The sequence below is a fragment of the Conger conger genome, chromosome 12 (genome assembly GCF_963514075.1).
Source record: "Conger conger chromosome 12, fConCon1.1, whole genome shotgun sequence".
Classification (NCBI taxonomy): Eukaryota; Metazoa; Chordata; class Actinopteri; order Anguilliformes; family Congridae; genus Conger; species Conger conger.
In genome coordinates this window covers 38,975,412-38,991,372 of record NC_083771.1, presented here as the reverse complement: position 1 = coordinate 38,991,372, position 15,961 = coordinate 38,975,412, and the positions used below count along the sequence as shown (strand labels likewise).

The 15,961-nt window shown below is 42.0% G+C and overlaps 1 protein-coding gene across 1 annotated transcript; it reads left to right on the top strand.

Annotated features, from left to right (window-relative positions):
* Positions 1-5,257, top strand: LOC133105614 (PR domain zinc finger protein 8-like). The gene is made up of 4 exons (XM_061215817.1): positions 1-137; positions 1,343-1,567; positions 2,997-3,228; positions 3,619-5,257. The coding sequence occupies exons 2-4, from the start codon at positions 1,346-1,348 to the stop codon at positions 4,773-4,775; spliced, it is 1,611 nt and encodes a 536-aa protein (XP_061071801.1). The 5' UTR covers positions 1-137; positions 1,343-1,345; the 3' UTR covers positions 4,776-5,257.
* The last annotated feature ends 10,704 nt before the right edge of the window (positions 5,258-15,961 follow it).

Sequence of the window (15,961 nt, the reverse complement as noted above, 5' to 3'; positions counted from 1 at the left end):
GGACTGTGAACACTGTCACTTTCAAATAACATCGTGATGTATTGACAACGCGGAAACAGTGGAAACTGTCTGGTTTTGCAGCCAAGCTGTAATCAGCACCACTTCGTCATTGTGGATTATAGTGCTTTCAACAAACGGTAAGTGTTTTTGTTTGCATTTAATTAGGAAAATGTTGCGGGAGGCACTTCACTGCAGGCAATAAGATTTAAATATTGTACCTTTATCTAGAAATGATACGGAATGCACATCTTAGTAGGTAGGAATTGTAACAGCAAGTGAGTGCATCATGTAGTCTATAAGATAAAGTATTGTTCTGGTATATTGATCATAGCACACAATCAGCCTATTGTATGAGTGCTCATTCAGAATTCCATTACTTCCATTTGATGAAATTCATTTTCATTGACTTATTTGTGGTGCTTGCTGAAGTGACGTTATAAACAAAATGTTAAAATTTTGAGCTGCTAACTTTAAAATGTAATAAATAATTAAATAAACTTTTATTTTTGTATTTGTTTATTTATGTATTATTTGTTCATTTGTTTGTTTGCTTGTCCTGAAATAAAATGTTTAATTCCCCAGTGTTCAGAAAATGAGAGAGGGGAGGGGATTGCAAAATATATTTAAACACTTAGATGATATACTAGACATTTCTATGTATTATTTTATTAGTAATATGCGGTTATAATATGAATAAATATAAAATAAAAAAATTCAGCGTTGGATCTGGACAATTTGACTTCTGTCACTCTTTATGACAGATTAACATGCCAGTCCATATTTCATATATAACTGGATAAGTGGAATTTGTTTGCATTGCAAATAAGTGTGCAGAGAAGAAATAATTTTCTTCCTTCAATGCCTTAATTAGTCTCCAAGGGAAAATGTAGGATTATGCAAATTAATAGGTCTATTTCCCATTTGTGGATCTGTGCTGTAAGGTTAGCTAACTATGAATCAATTCAATGTCCCCTTACATTTTTTAGTGGTTCCTATTCCTATATTTTATTCATAAGGTTTTACATTTTATCTCTATATTTGTTATTGCACTCAAAGCTTAGTCACACCTGCATCTTATGAGATATACGATAATAATACGAAGAATAGTCATAATAATAATAATAATAATAATAATAATACTTTTCTTCTCATATAGTGCCATTCACTTTATTTACATCTAACTAAAAATGAATACTAGGTCTGACCATTTCCAAATAATATAGAGATTTTTCACAGAGGAATTTATTATGAGGTTTAAAGCTACTCACTTTGCTGTGGGGAGCTGAGATGTATTTTCTGTTGTCAAGACCCTGTACTCACCTACTAATGTCTTCTCCTACAGAAGATGATGGAAGATTCTCTTCCTTTAAAGGCAAGTTGGGGTGTTGAAGCCAAGGCGATGCAGCAGTGTCTCACAGATATATTCACCAGCGTCTACACTACTTGTGACATCCCGGAAAACGCCATTTTTGGCCCTTGTGTTTTGAGCCATACATCCCTGTATGACAGCATTGCTTTCATTGCTCTGAAATCTACAGACAAGCGAACTGCACCTTATATCTTCAGAGTAAGTTTTTTTTAACAGCTATATGTTTTGTGAACTTGTGACAATGTCAATTTATGAAAATATGTGTGGTGTTTGACTTGACAATTTGCCAATTCAACTATTCTAGTATTATACATTACATATATTTGGCAGACACCTACTTCTGTTGTATATATAGCTGACGTGTAATATGACTATAATTGGTTTTGATAATGTTATCATACTAGTTTTTTGAATATGCATTTTTGTCAGTTATTAATAAATAAAATAAACAGTTCCTAACTGAAGAAGACTTAAAAAGGAAAAATAAACAACAAACAATTGTGCACCATTTTAATCAAAGCACAATATTTTCATTTTCACGCTGTGCTTCCTGTAAAGTATTGTGTGCCTAATCTCAATAGCTGAAACCTGTTTGAAGTGTAGAGGAAAATGTTAGGGGCTGCTGCATTAGGCGGTGGTGCGTTAGGAGCTGGTGCATTAAGCAGTGCTACACAGTGCTGCACAGGCTCTGAGCTGCTGTGGGCTGTGCAGGTGGACCCAAGCTAGTGGATTAGGCAGTGCTACACAGGCTCTGAGCTGTGCTGGGGGCTATGCAGGTGGACACAGGCTGGTTCATTAGTCAGTGCTGCACAGGCTCTGAGCTGCTGTGGGCTGTGCAGGTGGACACAGGCTGGTTCATTAGTCAGTGCTGCACAGGCTCTGAGCTGCTGTGGGCTGTGCAGGTGGACACAGGCTCTGAGCTTCTGTGGGCTGTGCAGATGGACACAGGCTGGTTCATTAGGCAGTGCTGCACAGGCTCTGAGCTGCTGTGGGCTGTGCAGGTGGACACAGGCTCTGAGCTGCTGTGGGCTGTGCAGGTGGACACAGGCTCTGAGCTGCTGTGGGCTGTGCTGTGGGCTGTGCAGGTGGACACAGGCTCTGAGCTGTGATGTGGGCTGTGCAGGTGGACACAGGCTCTGAGCTGTGATGTGGGCTGTGCAGGTGGACACAGCCTCTGAGCTGTGTTGTGGGCTGTGCAGGTGGACACAGCCTCTGAGCTGTGCTGTGGGCTGTGCAGGTGGACACAGGCTCTGAGCTGTGCTGTGGGCTGTGCAGGTGGACACAGGCTCTGAGCTGTGCTGTGGGCTGTGCAGATGGACACAGGCTGGTGCTTTGGTAGTGCTACACAGGCTCTGAGCTGATGTGGGCTGTGCAGGTGGACACAGGCTCTGAGCTGTGCTGTGGGCTGTGCAGGTGGACACAGGCTCTGAGCTGTGCTGTGGGCTGTGCTGTGGGCTGTGCAGATGGACACAGGCTCTGAACTGTGCTGTGGGCTGTGCAGATGGACACAGGCTCTGAGCTGTGCTGTGGGCTGTGCAGATGGACACAGGCTCTGAGCTGTGTTGTGGGCTGTGCAGATGGACACAGGCTCTGAGCTGTGCTGTGGGCTGTGCTGTGGGCTGTGCAGGTGGACACGTCGGCCGTGAGCGGGTCCTCGGAGGGCCGAGTGTGGCTGCGTCTGGTCCAGTCGGCCCGGGACGGGGAGGAGCAGAACCTGGAGGCCTACGTGAAGAACGGGCAGCTGTTCTACAGGTCCCTGCGGAGGATCGGGAAGGACGAGGAGCTGCTGGTGTGGTACGGGAAAGACCTGGTGGCTCTGCTCCTGCTCAGCTCCAGCAGGGCCCACGCCAGAAGCAAAGGTACGCTGCCACTGAGCATTCTGTTGTTTCTGGTCGGTAAATCTTCTTGGGCCCATAACCTGTTTAATGTAGCTTTTGGTTTGTGAGGTTGCTGGATATTTGCAAAGGGAATAATGAATAATAGATAAGAATGACCTCTCATTACTTCATTCGGTGAAAAAATGTAAAGATGCTAACTGATGTGATAGCATACCAGATAGCATTAAGGAAATGATTGCCTGTCAAATAATGTCTTTTGCATGTAAATTAGCCTCATATTTAGCCGTCAGGTTTTTTGCTATTGATTATGGATAAGATCACAATTAATAAGCTTGTATACAAAGTAATAGCTGTTTTTCAATACATTTAAATGCCCTTAATTTGAGAGTAAATTCTGTATGTCTTTCTCAGGGGCGCCCCCTTACGTGTGCCAGGACTGCAACCAGCGCTTCCAGTTTGAATTCCCGTTTCTGGCTCATTCGCGGTTCTGCTGCACTAAGGGGCTGTATCACATGAACCGTGCGGATGGGGAGTGTGAAGACAGGCCTGAGTGTGCTGACCCGACTCCCCCTCGCTCCAGTCCTGAGCCCCTCAGACCGGCCCACAGGCGCCCCAGCTCACAGGACGCCAAGCCTGCCACAGACTTCCACAACCTGGCCCGGGATCTGGAGAACAACAGAGTCCGGCCGCCCAGCAACAGGGAGGCTGAGATCCGGAGCGGCAGCAAGAGGAAGTACTCTGAGGAGGAGGAGGAGGAGGAGGAGAACAGGAGCAGGAGCTCCTCTAAATCCCCCGTGTCCAAGGAGGATTTAGAGCGCCCGGCCCAACAATGCAGGGAGGTGCTTGGCTCGGGGGAGAACAGACGGGCCTTCCCCCCGCCCGGCCCTGAGCCCGGGGGACAGAAGAGGAGCGCGTTCACAGAGGTCAGGAAGGCTTCAGACGGCCCGCAGCACAGGGACACGGGCAGGCTGAGCGCTCACAGGCCGGTCCTGACGGAGACGCAGCCTCGCTGTGGCCCCGAGGGCCCCGCCCCGGGCAGCGCGTTCAGCTCCGTGCCCCGCCCCATCGGCAGCCCCGACAGGAAGAGCGCTTTCAGCCAGCCGTGCCTCCCCTCCCACCGGCTGTCCCCGCTGGAGCTCTCCTCCAAACTGCTCCCCTCCGTGCCCTGCCCGGGGAGACTCTACCAGCCCGACCCCCTCCTCTCCAGGCTGCACAGCCAGGACCTGCTGGCCCACGCCGGCCCCAAGCAGAGCCCCTTCCTCTTCACCACGCCGTTCTGGCCCAAGGCCTCCGGGGCGATGGCCGTGCAGCTGCCCCCGGCGCTGACGCTCCTGCCCCCGTCCTTCACCTCCCTCTGCCTGCCCGCGCAGAACTGGTGCGCCAAGTGCAACGCCTCCTTCCGCATGACCTCCGACCTGGTGTACCACATGAGGTCGCACCACAAAAAGGAGTTCGCGGTGGAGCCGCTGGTGAAGAGGAGGAGGGAGGAGAAGCTGAAGTGCCCCATCTGCAGCGAGGCCTTCAGGGAGAGACACCACCTCTCACGCCACATGACCTCCCACAACTGAGTCTGATGTCACGGCAGATTGTGACGGAACTGGGCATACGCTACGAATGCACATGCTTTCACTGTCTAGAAACACTTTTCAAAAGATTTCACATATTGTATGCAAATTAATTTTTGACATAAATATGTCTATTTCTCATATGAAGCACTTGGTGTCTGGAAATAAAGGGAAGATGGTATATGTACAGTAAATGCTATATTAAATGGAAAATGGAGAATTACGTTTTTCATTTTAAATATGAAAATGTTACAGTATGGACATTAAACATTTTTGTCTCTGATTACACAGGAAGTGCATGCCATATAATGGATTTTTAAATGCAGCATATAATGTAGACTATAAATACCTGTTTTTGTTGAATACAATATTGAATATTTTGTGTCAGTAAGAAATTGTTCACTGTTCCTTTTTCTGAAATTTATAATACATTGCAGTATAATGTATTCAGTGTGTTGAATGCCTGACAATAAAACAGCTTTATTTTGAACCAAACATAATTTATCCCTGTTATTGGGCTGGTTTCACAGACATAGATTGTGAAGTGAGTTTTGTATGGAGAATCCCCATTCAAAATTTAAAAAATTTTGACTGGAGATTCTCCACGGAAAACTCATCTGTATCTTTGAAACTGACCCCCAAGCTTCTATTTGTATTGAGGTGTTTCGAAACAAAAGCCCCCATTCCAAGATTCAACAGAGATCTTTTGTTTACCAATGTTACTGCAGTTCACTCAACTATAAATCAAGTATATTTTCAATGGAAATTTAAATGCCTGAAATTAATATAAATTGTGTAGAATATTACATAGAGCTTTTGTATGATTACAATGTCCAACTCAACAACATACCTTATAGTCAATGCACATAGATTATCTGTATTGTGTAGGTAGATAGAGTCTAGACAAAATGTAATTAATTACATGTCTAAAATATATCTGCTAAAAAGCGAATCATCCATTTCCTCAGTCTCTTGAGTGACTTTTGATCACTGTGAGTCATGGCACATTTCTTGCTGAAATCTCTTAATGTGAGGAAGCCAGCAGCTCCCCAGCCAAGCAGAAAATGATGGTGTAATTTTAATTAACTGGCTTTTACCTTTTAATTAAATCACAGCTAATATTTGATGAAGGCACCATTCATTAAAAAGAGAGAATCGTTTAAACCAAGGACATTCTTGATTAAATGACCATAAATGTACACCACCAAATTCTTATAGCATTACAACATCAGTGCATTACCATCCAGTGTATTTTGTGGCATTACACACGCTTTTTTAAAAGAACTTCCCAGGAACAAATTTGTCAGATACATCAGAATGTTGTGAAATATTATTAATTAATGTCAAACTCATTGCTTTTGTAAAAGGCAATTATAAATTCAACACTTTCAGTTTCAAGAAAGGAAAAAACCTCACATTGTTAAGCAGGCAATCAGGCAGTGCGATAGTAAAAAGGAATGCATACAGTGTTTGGTGCTACCCTGTGAAATAATGATGTGTACAATAGCTAAACAGTGACACTCAGGGGCTGAAATGTGTGGTTCATTCAGGGCTCTATATTCCTCACATGCAAGCTCCTTGCTGAACATGTACTGCAACACAATGATATATATGAGCCTTGTTGTATATAACTTGCATGCTCACCAGAAAAGGGTATATTACAGAAAAGCAATCTGAGGATATGGCAATTGTGCACTGCCAACCTTATATGCCATTGGAATGTGAGGGTAAGTAATTACCTACAACCTTCTCTCTTTAATTGCTGGATTTTTGGTGTCATATAATAATATCCTAATATCAGAATCAAACAGTTCTCCAGGCTGTTTATGTTTTACAATGCATGTCATATCTTTGATATTTCATATACATACATGTCTTCTTTTTTGTTCGAGGCATTCATTTTACAGCCCACTTGTAAAACTCACTATTTTTCTCAAATATATCAAATGAAATGCTTTTTTTATTTTATGTGCTAGTACTTTCAGATACAGTATTTTAAGTGGACAGGTAACAATCATTTTCATGCATTAAATTATTATTATTATTATTATTATTATTATTATTATTATTATTATTATGATAATTATTATTATTACTATCATCTTTCCTGGTAATGCGCTGCCAGACCTGTACTGTCCTCCTTTGTATTAGGGGCTATTTGCCTCCATTCCTGTCTTCAGCGAGAGAAATGCATATTCAAGGGGATTCAGGTCAGGTGAGTGACTGACCCAGTCAGGGTCATTCCACTTAATCTAGCAGTATGTTTGGGGTCATGCTCCTGTTGCAAGGTGAAGTGGCATCCAATGGGATGTTGAGGCATCGGAGCAGATATGATGTTTCCTTACATTTAAGAATGCTTCCTGTCAGCACTCTCATCGCCAATAAAGATAAGTGAGTCACTTCCAGTGGCAACCATACATGTAAAGCAATTACCGTAAGGCACACGCACATCCAAAAAGTTTTCTGAGGTGGCGTGAAATAAAAATAATACGAAAAAAACAAACAAAGAATGCACACACACTACTAATCAGCTATTATTTGCCTTCTCAGCAACTTTAAACATTTTGCTAGCTTTCTTGTGTATAAACTAATGATACAGCAACACAGCAGGCCACAGAGTGGCTTCTAGCATGAACGGCCAATGTGGTCGTTTAAGCCCACAACCATGCATAGACCATACAACTAAGGTTTCAAAAGCTTATTTAAAAAAAAAGATGTTTTAATTGTGTAATATTCAGATGGTGCATAAAAACTTTTTTGAGGCTATTAGCTTTGCAATGGTTTCCCAGACTTCAACGGTTTCTCCAACAAATTCCCCCTGGTATGTGATCAGTTGCACCCAGTTAATTCTTGTTTAGGGGCCACCAAAGTCCTAGAGTCAGCTCTGGCTGGCCGAGACACAGCTGAGCACCCAACTGTCTTGCTGTTTTTGCTTCCCCATAATGGGGGGACTATGTACAGGAAGAACAGGGGCGGCTGTAGCGTAGTGGTTAAGGTAAATGACTGGGACACGCAAGGTCGGTGGTTCTAATCCCGGCGTAGCCACAATAAGATCTGCACAGCCGTTGGGCCCTTGAGCAAGGCCCTTAACCCTGCATTGCTCCAGGGGAGGATTGTCTCCTGCTTAATCTAATCAACTGTAAATCGCTCTGGATAAGAGCGTCTGCCAAAACGCCAATAATGTAATGTAATGTAACGTAATGTAAACTGCAATTCCTACACCGATTAAAGCGGACAGTCTGCCCTTTAAGCGTATAATGTATTCATTGTTTGATTTTAATTCTAATCTGATATATGGTTTGGAATAATATAGATACATACTGATATATAATGCACATAATGTAAACAGGGTTTACGTGGTTGTATTGCAAATAATACAGAAAACAAAAGATAGTTTTGTCATTTTTCATTCCACACTTCCATACGAAACCACTAGATGGAACCATTCTTCAAAGAAAGTGTTGTAGGCTGCAAAAGAGCACTTCACTAAAATTAATTTAAATTCTTTCTGTAGTCAATTTGCTTCCTCCCAGGAGTAGCAGAAAAATATAATATCACCAGGTTATACTGCTAATCACCACTTCATGATGGACAAGAGAATATTGTTAATTTCACTTTTAAAAAACTGACTGAGCGGCTCTTAAAATGCTTAGACAGCCCTTTGGATAAAGGCGCTATATAACTGACAGCCATTTACCATTTAGAAGTGTAAATCTGGAATCCTAAACAGTACAGTATGCAGCACAGAAGCATAATATATCTCTGTTTAGATGTGACATCACTGGATTTTATATATAGTTTGGAAGGTGAAGAATCAGTCATGTGGGACATAAGATATGAACCTTTCTATCATGTCACATCAGAGCATGAGGTTTAAATGAGTGCAAGTTTTATTTGAAACACTAGGACTTTTCAAAAAAATGTTTTTCTTTAATGCTTCGTAAAGCATATCTTTTCCCCGAAGCAATTTGTTGGATGTTGTTTAGACATTACATTACATTACATTACATGGCATTTAGCAGACGCTCTTATCCAGAGCGATGTACAACAAAGTGCAAATCAAACACAAGAACAAGTGCAAAGAGTACAGTTCCGAGTCCTAGTGTAAACATACAGAAAATCAGAACCCTTGAAAAGTACAATCAACTTTCAAACTAGCATACCACAGTTGGCAGCTAGAATACAACAATACAACAGCGAATAAAAAACAACAATACCTATACGAGTAACAATATCTATACAATCTATACATAAGTGCCATTACAGTCTAAGGCTAATCAGCAGCAGCCTCAGCCTACTGAATGGTACAACTAGAAAGCTGTGTAGCAGCATCCACCCTAATTCTTCCAGTGCTATAATACCATGCTAATAGGAGTAAGTTGGGGCTGGGACCATGCCCTTAAGAACTCAATTAAATCATTAATTTGTACTTGGGGTCATATGTAACAACAACGTCATGGCCACATTGTTATGTAAAAGATTAAAAGGTTTTGAAAAAATATGAATTTGCAAATATTATACTGTTTTTGATATTATACCCATAAATGCACTTACCTTTCCATTTATTTACCCATGCCATGAAAAAAAATGTGAAAAAAAGCCAAAGTTACTGAGTAATGTCAGTCTACTGAACAGCATAGGAATATGTTTGGGTAAAAAGAGGCGTAGGTCATAAAAACCCAGTTGGGGAGCGGATAACCAATGTTTTCCCAGGACCAAACCTTGATTCCATTTGAAAGCATAGGGGATACCAAAAGAGGATACCACACTCACATTTTAAATGACATTCATTGTCACCTAAGTATGTAAAAAAAAACATAATACTGTCTTGGGTTGCGTAAACCTGAGTAAACTTGCCCCACATATGCTGTGTTTTTTTATCAGAAATATGGATCTGTAGAGCCCAACATAAAATTGGCATTGCCGTTTGATCATCCACATGAAAGCTGAAACACCAAACAAATAGTCAGCTGAGAGCTACATCCTCTTGGGGAGAATGCTGCCTCAGCGTTAGCCATTAGGTGCTTGTGGGGATAGTTTTGTGCATTGTTACTGGCACATGCATTCAGCCCTTAATCTATCACGGTCATGGGCAATATGACTTAAACAGAGTTTTTTTTTACCTTGTGGTGTAGCCATTTTACTTTGCAGTAAGTTAACGGTTGACAAAGCACAAATGTTCTCTCACTGTATCATTCTTTGTGGTATACAAAATCCATGTTAGACATTTTATTGTGTACAATAAGGGCTATGAAATGGTTCTGAATCTGGACCATGCTGTAATGGAACCACAAATAAAGCCTTGAACAGTGATTCACTGTGGAATGGGGTATGGAGAACGGGACAACACAATATTTGATATTGCATATCATTCCATTTTATTTTGCCTACTTAGGTTGTAATGATGGCCATTTAAAATTTTCATGTGCTATCCCCTTTGTGTAGCCCCTTTTCTTTCATATATTCATAGAATAGAATCACACTTTAAAACCAACAATCATGGAAGCTACCAAAAATGTCATTATTATGACCTATTATTACCTAATTATTATCAGGCTTCTGTCATCTCAGTTTATTTGTACAGTGATGCTTTGGGATGTATGTGTAAGTACCTGTAGTTGAATGATGAGATCAATGTGAAAGGGACTGCAAAATTGTCTTCCAGACTTCTAGAAAATCAGTTTGGACACTGCTGAGTGGGTAACACGACTGGCTAAAGCTGATTGTAGCTCTGTAATTGTAAATATCCAGTTCCCAGATTTACCTTTGCACACTAAGCTTGAATAATTATGAACTGAAAACAAATGTTTATTCAAGTTCCTCTCATCATTACAATAAATTCACAAGAACAGGCTCCTGCTGTAATTCTCTTCCAGTGATCTGTAAGTAAGTCTCTTCCAAACATCTGTAAGTATTTGTTGACAAAGTCTACCTAACTTGTTTTGCCTCCTTTTTTGGGCTTGTGCTTCTGAAATGACATACATCGAGTAGCCAAGCTTTGTTGCAGAGGATAGAAAAATTATTTGGAAGCTGGCCTTTTAAGAGTCCTCAGGGAAATCATGTGCGGGGGAGAAAATGCTGATATGAGCAATTATCTTATATTGCGCATATGTGCATGCTATATGTACAGCTCTGAGCCCAACCTCTGCCCCTCCAGGCCCTGCTAGTAAAGAACATGAACATGGATGGAACAGGCATACAGTAATAAACAAAGCTGGCTATCCCCAATTTTAAGGTACCGGGAATGGATAACGAAATGATAGGAGCAGTAAACATCTATAGAAGCATGAGCATTAGTATTTATTAAATAGTCATGAAGTTAAATGGAAGGTGGGCACAAGAACAATCCTAAATTTGACCATGAAAGTATGGCAATTACCATATCCAAATGATTGCATAATTGCATAAACAGGATGCAATGGTTTTGTCCCATGTCTGCTTTTTCTCTGTGTGAACAGCTTCCTTGATGAATGTCATTGTCAATGTTTTACTACTAACAGGTGAAAAAGCCATTCCATTAGTCATTAACCATGACCATTGAGCAATGTCATTCCACAGCATTTGATCAATTACTTTTATTTCAGTTCAAATTAATTGCATTGATAAAGGGAATGTGACATTAATGTCACATAAATGTCACATTGCCACATCAGCCAACTGTTCCCCAGGTTTATAGTACTAATTTATGTCCAGTTGTGTGTGTGGCAGACTCAGAGTGTGCACTTGCAACCCAGGACCTACAACACAAGGATAAAAGCATCACTAGCAGGAATGAACCCAAATGTATTCAGTCAAAGAGAGCAATATTTCCCAGGAAAGGGGGATTTGTACAATGCTATGAAGATAGAATGCTCTCGGCAGTATGAACCAGCAGAAGCATATGGAGAATCCACTGGATGCAGTTCAGCATCTGTCATTGCCTCACAAAGGCCGGGCATTACCAATGTACGGCAACATTTCCAAACTAACAACCCCTTTGTCACTTCATTAGATCGCGATCACTTAACCAGGGTAGTTTCAGCTCGGTATTTTACTGCTGATGTTGGTTAGGTGGGTGACCCACAGCAATTAGCATCATTGCATCTGCACATGAGTAATGAGAGAGGGGCAGCTGGCGTGCCTGTTGGCTGCCTGACATCAAAGAGCACGATGCAGACTCCACACCAGGGACGGCAGCCAACAACATCCATGCCTCCCAGAGCGAAGGGCACTATAGTGGGACGCACAACGGATCTACATCTGTGTGGCTGGGTGATGAATATGTACGACTCTTGAAGAGTGGTATCACTACATACAGTATGGAGCAGTACAGTCGCGCAGATTGCAGCCATTCAAATCCTCAGATTATTGCTTTTAGGGATATGAATCATTTTTGAAGCGTCAGACTGGAAAAGATTATTTTTTCTTCACTATGAAAATAGGAGCTCATTTTATCAACAGATGGGGTTCTGTGCATGGCCTGATTAGTGTGCAGCGTTGTAAATCAAACAAGTGCCTCCCATCAGACCTGGGTCAAATACATAATGTACCGTAAAGTAAATACTTCCTTGTGCTTTACTGAAAACATGGAATACTCTTGAGGAGTGCAAAGCCCACATTCTGGTCCTCTTGGTTGCCTCAATTGCAATCAATCAGGAAAGTATTTGAATCCAAAACAATAATGTTATATTTGACCCAGGTGTGCCTGACATGCACACAGGCTCCTCATCTCCATAGTCATAGTCTCCAATGCACCAACAACAGGAGGCCTCAAACAAACCACAGAGGCTATCTGGGGAAATAACTTCTGTGCCATGCTGAGCTGTGCTGTGTTCTATGTACAATAAAATGTTCAGTGTTAATGTAGAGTTTTTGACAGGGACCATAATATACTATGTAACAGTAAATTCTACACTGAAGATTTTACTGTATGGCACAGTTTTTAAACAGTCTAGATCTTCTGGTTTCCGTTACTGGAAAGCTTAGTAATCTCCAAAGCTTCGTGAGGTCAATTACACTGTTGTGTAGATGGCATTTCCAGTGAGCTCCATTACTGCAGGCAGGATAGAAGCTGGTGGGTCCCAATACTGTGATTTTCACAGCAAAGTAAGAGAACACAAGTGAAACAATCCTCTGCTCGATGGAAAGGAGGATTTTATGTTTCTCGTGAAAGGTTGTTTCCCTCAGAAATCCAGTGAGATCCAGCAGAGACTGCCGGAGGAGTTGTGGAGTGGGGAAGATGTGTTTGGCTCCATGCAGTATAATTGTTTTTACACCAGCTGTGAGGGATATACAGCATGCAGTGGTTGTGTGTGTTGTGTGTGTGGGAGAGAGAGAGTGTGTGTGTGTGTGTGTGTGTGTGTGTGAGAGGGTGTGTGTGTCTGTACACTTGTGTGTGTGTGCACATTTGAGTAGGTGGAAGGGGATTATACATTACCATCACAGTTGAATTGTAAATGTAGTGCATGCTGTTTGATTGTCTCCTGACCTAGCAGCCGTTGTTGGCTCAGCTTTGGGGTACTGTATGAAGTAAGAAAAGATAGAATAGAGAGCAGAGTGGCAGCCTGCCAAGAGACTGGAGTAGCAAGCCCTCCACCCCTGCCTTTGGTGGGAAAATGATGAAGGGATCCAGCTTACGAATCATTCTGTGCTAGACTGAGCAGACAGACACACTTGAGTGAATCTTGCTCTACTGGAAGTCAAGGCATATTTATTCCGTATTAGGCTAAGTGTTTCATATTTCTTTTGTAGTGTATGTGGGTTCCTCAGGTTTATCCAGAGTGAGTTTCAAAGAGAATAGTCTCTTTGAAGTGATGAGCATTGCCATCATTGCATTCGGACTATGTCCCGACATGACACACTGTGTCTCTACAGCCTGCCTTTGGTCTCATGTTCAGTCTGCTTGGAGTGCATTTCTGATGATAAGGCTTCTTACTTTCTTCTTTTCTCAATATGGAATGCCCTGTTATGCATGTACAGTATGTCTGGAATTACAAGGTAGCTGTGTACCAAAGGTAATCTTTAAGAGTGCCATTTTAAAAGCCTTGACCCGTAGCCTTGTAAGGCATTTTTATTAAACAAATTCCATGTACAATGAAATCTTCAATGACAGACCAGCTTCATTTGAACATTGCCATATCTGGGTTTGAACCAATACATTTATCTGAGAAATACAAATGATAGAAGTATTTTTTCAAGAGTGAACAACCATTTTTAAACTATGCATTCAAGTTTACTTGGTCCCACAAGCTCAAGTTGATTCAGGAAATCACATATGAAATATGAAATAACTAATTGGCCTGAAGGGAATCTGAACATTCACTGTAGCACTTGTACATCCCGATCAATTTATTACACTGCTGCTCCCACCAGCAGCTGCAGCCTGGGGATTGGATAGTTATTATTCAAAGCCACAAGTGCAGATTAATTCTAGTCTCTACATCTGCTTTGAGGATGACTGGCCATGAGACCGGTTCACCCTGTGTTGGCTGTCTGAGCTCCCCCTTGGTGGGTCCCCTCTCCTGCTCTCTGATAATAGTAGCATTCAGCGGGAAAGGCAGGAGGCAGATATGAAAGCGCCCGGGTGCTTCTGCTGATTTTCACTCATTTACTGGCCTGCTGGAGACTGCTGGACACCCCTCTGCCATTCATACTCAGGTTTACAGAGAGGAGACTCCAGACTGGACTTCACATCGAGACATGGAAAGACACACAGGGATTTCGTATTGAGGAAAGAAGCCTCCCAATAAGGAGTACAGATTATTGCCGTTCATTGTCTGAACCAGGGAAACTCTGCTTACTTATTATATGGCAAAGTTTCTGGCCGAACTGCTGGGATGCACTCTGCCAGAGAAGGGCACCGCTTCTGTGTTCGAGGTAGGTCAGACGGAAAGGTTTGATGGGCTAATCTCTGTATGTGGCACTGAAAAGCACCTGTTTGAAAGAAAGGTCTACGCTGTGAAGTGCGGGCTGTTTTCCAGATATTGGTGTGCTTGCTATGGCAACCAGAGCACATGGCGCATTGTTCGCCAGTCTATCCGACACGGCAGCTAAAACGTTACGCCTGGTACCTGCAGCTGTGCCTTCTGCCTGGAGCTGGAGGTCATCGGTCAATAGCGTCCTGGGGCTTTTCATCTGCAAAACAACTCTCTGTTGTCATTTATAGTGTTAGGATCCATCTTGGTCGCTGGCTGCTTGAAAACGTTTGCACCAATGCGTGTCAGTCAAATATATTGGCATGTGGGCTTGCACAAACATTCTGTGTTATCTTATGTTAATGTCCTCGCCGTGGGCCACTTGGCCATGCACCCAAGGCTTTTTCCTCATCACTCGGGCAGTCCATTCGGTGACAGAGAGGAAGCAATGGCCTTGTGAGAAGATATGGGCTGTGCACATTTGAGTTAGTGTGTCACTCCCTAAGCAGTGTGTGGAGCTACAGGTTCACCTGTACATGGGCAGGGGAACACTACACTGGGGGATACCCAGAACATACACTGTTACAGCGCTTGGTCAGGGGTGTGAGAGATTATGAAATATCCATTATCTGGAACCGGACAATGGTATTTTACAGTTTTTCCGTCTCATCGGGAACAAGAACCCCTCAGATGAATATATGTCTGATTAAAAATCTTGTGCTGAATGTAAAATTTATTTCACTGCCTGGTTGTTCACCAACAGAGAGAGAAAGGAATTAGTACTCATTTTCTTTGTGGCTTTAAAACTTATGTGTAATCATGCCATTTTTAAGCTCACCTGCCATTTAAAGAAAAGTACTTTCATGAATACATGAGCAGAGGTAAGCTTGAAGCATCATTGAAAGAAATTCAAATAGTTTTATGTTTTGCCAGCAACTGAATTATTCACTTCATTGTTTTAGCTGTGCTTTTAATCCTGATTACCAGCCTATGCGTTGTCGTAGAAAGCCATTTAAAGCATAATTGTGAAAGATAAGCATCTCTTTACAAGCTCAGCGAGGGCAGAAAACACTTACAGTGACAGATGCCCGACTCACAAAAATATGTGTGGGGATTTTTAATTTGATCAGCAATTATTCATTTAAAGTTTCATCAGTATCCAAACATTTGTGTTCATGCTTTAATCTGTTATTAAGCCGTTCCAAAGCTAATGGATATACTGAAATATGACTGTTATTGTGAAAATACCCTCTGCATTCAATATCTGTGAAAATGTTGGCGAAAAATGCTTTAAAT

What these genes read in the sequence shown, in the direction of transcription:
- LOC133105614 (XM_061215817.1), top strand. Translation starts at nt 1,346, where the DNA reads ATGATGGAAGATTCTCTTCCTTTAAAGGCAAGTTGGGGTGTTGAAGCC. An exon ending in CTGCACCTTATATCTTCAGA is followed by an intron (nt 1,568 to 2,996) that starts GTAAGTTTTTTT and finishes TGGGCTGTGCAG; the next exon opens with GTGGACACGTCGGCCGTGAG. An exon ending in GGCCCACGCCAGAAGCAAAG is followed by an intron (nt 3,229 to 3,618) that starts GTACGCTGCCAC and finishes TGTCTTTCTCAG; the next exon opens with GGGCGCCCCCTTACGTGTGC.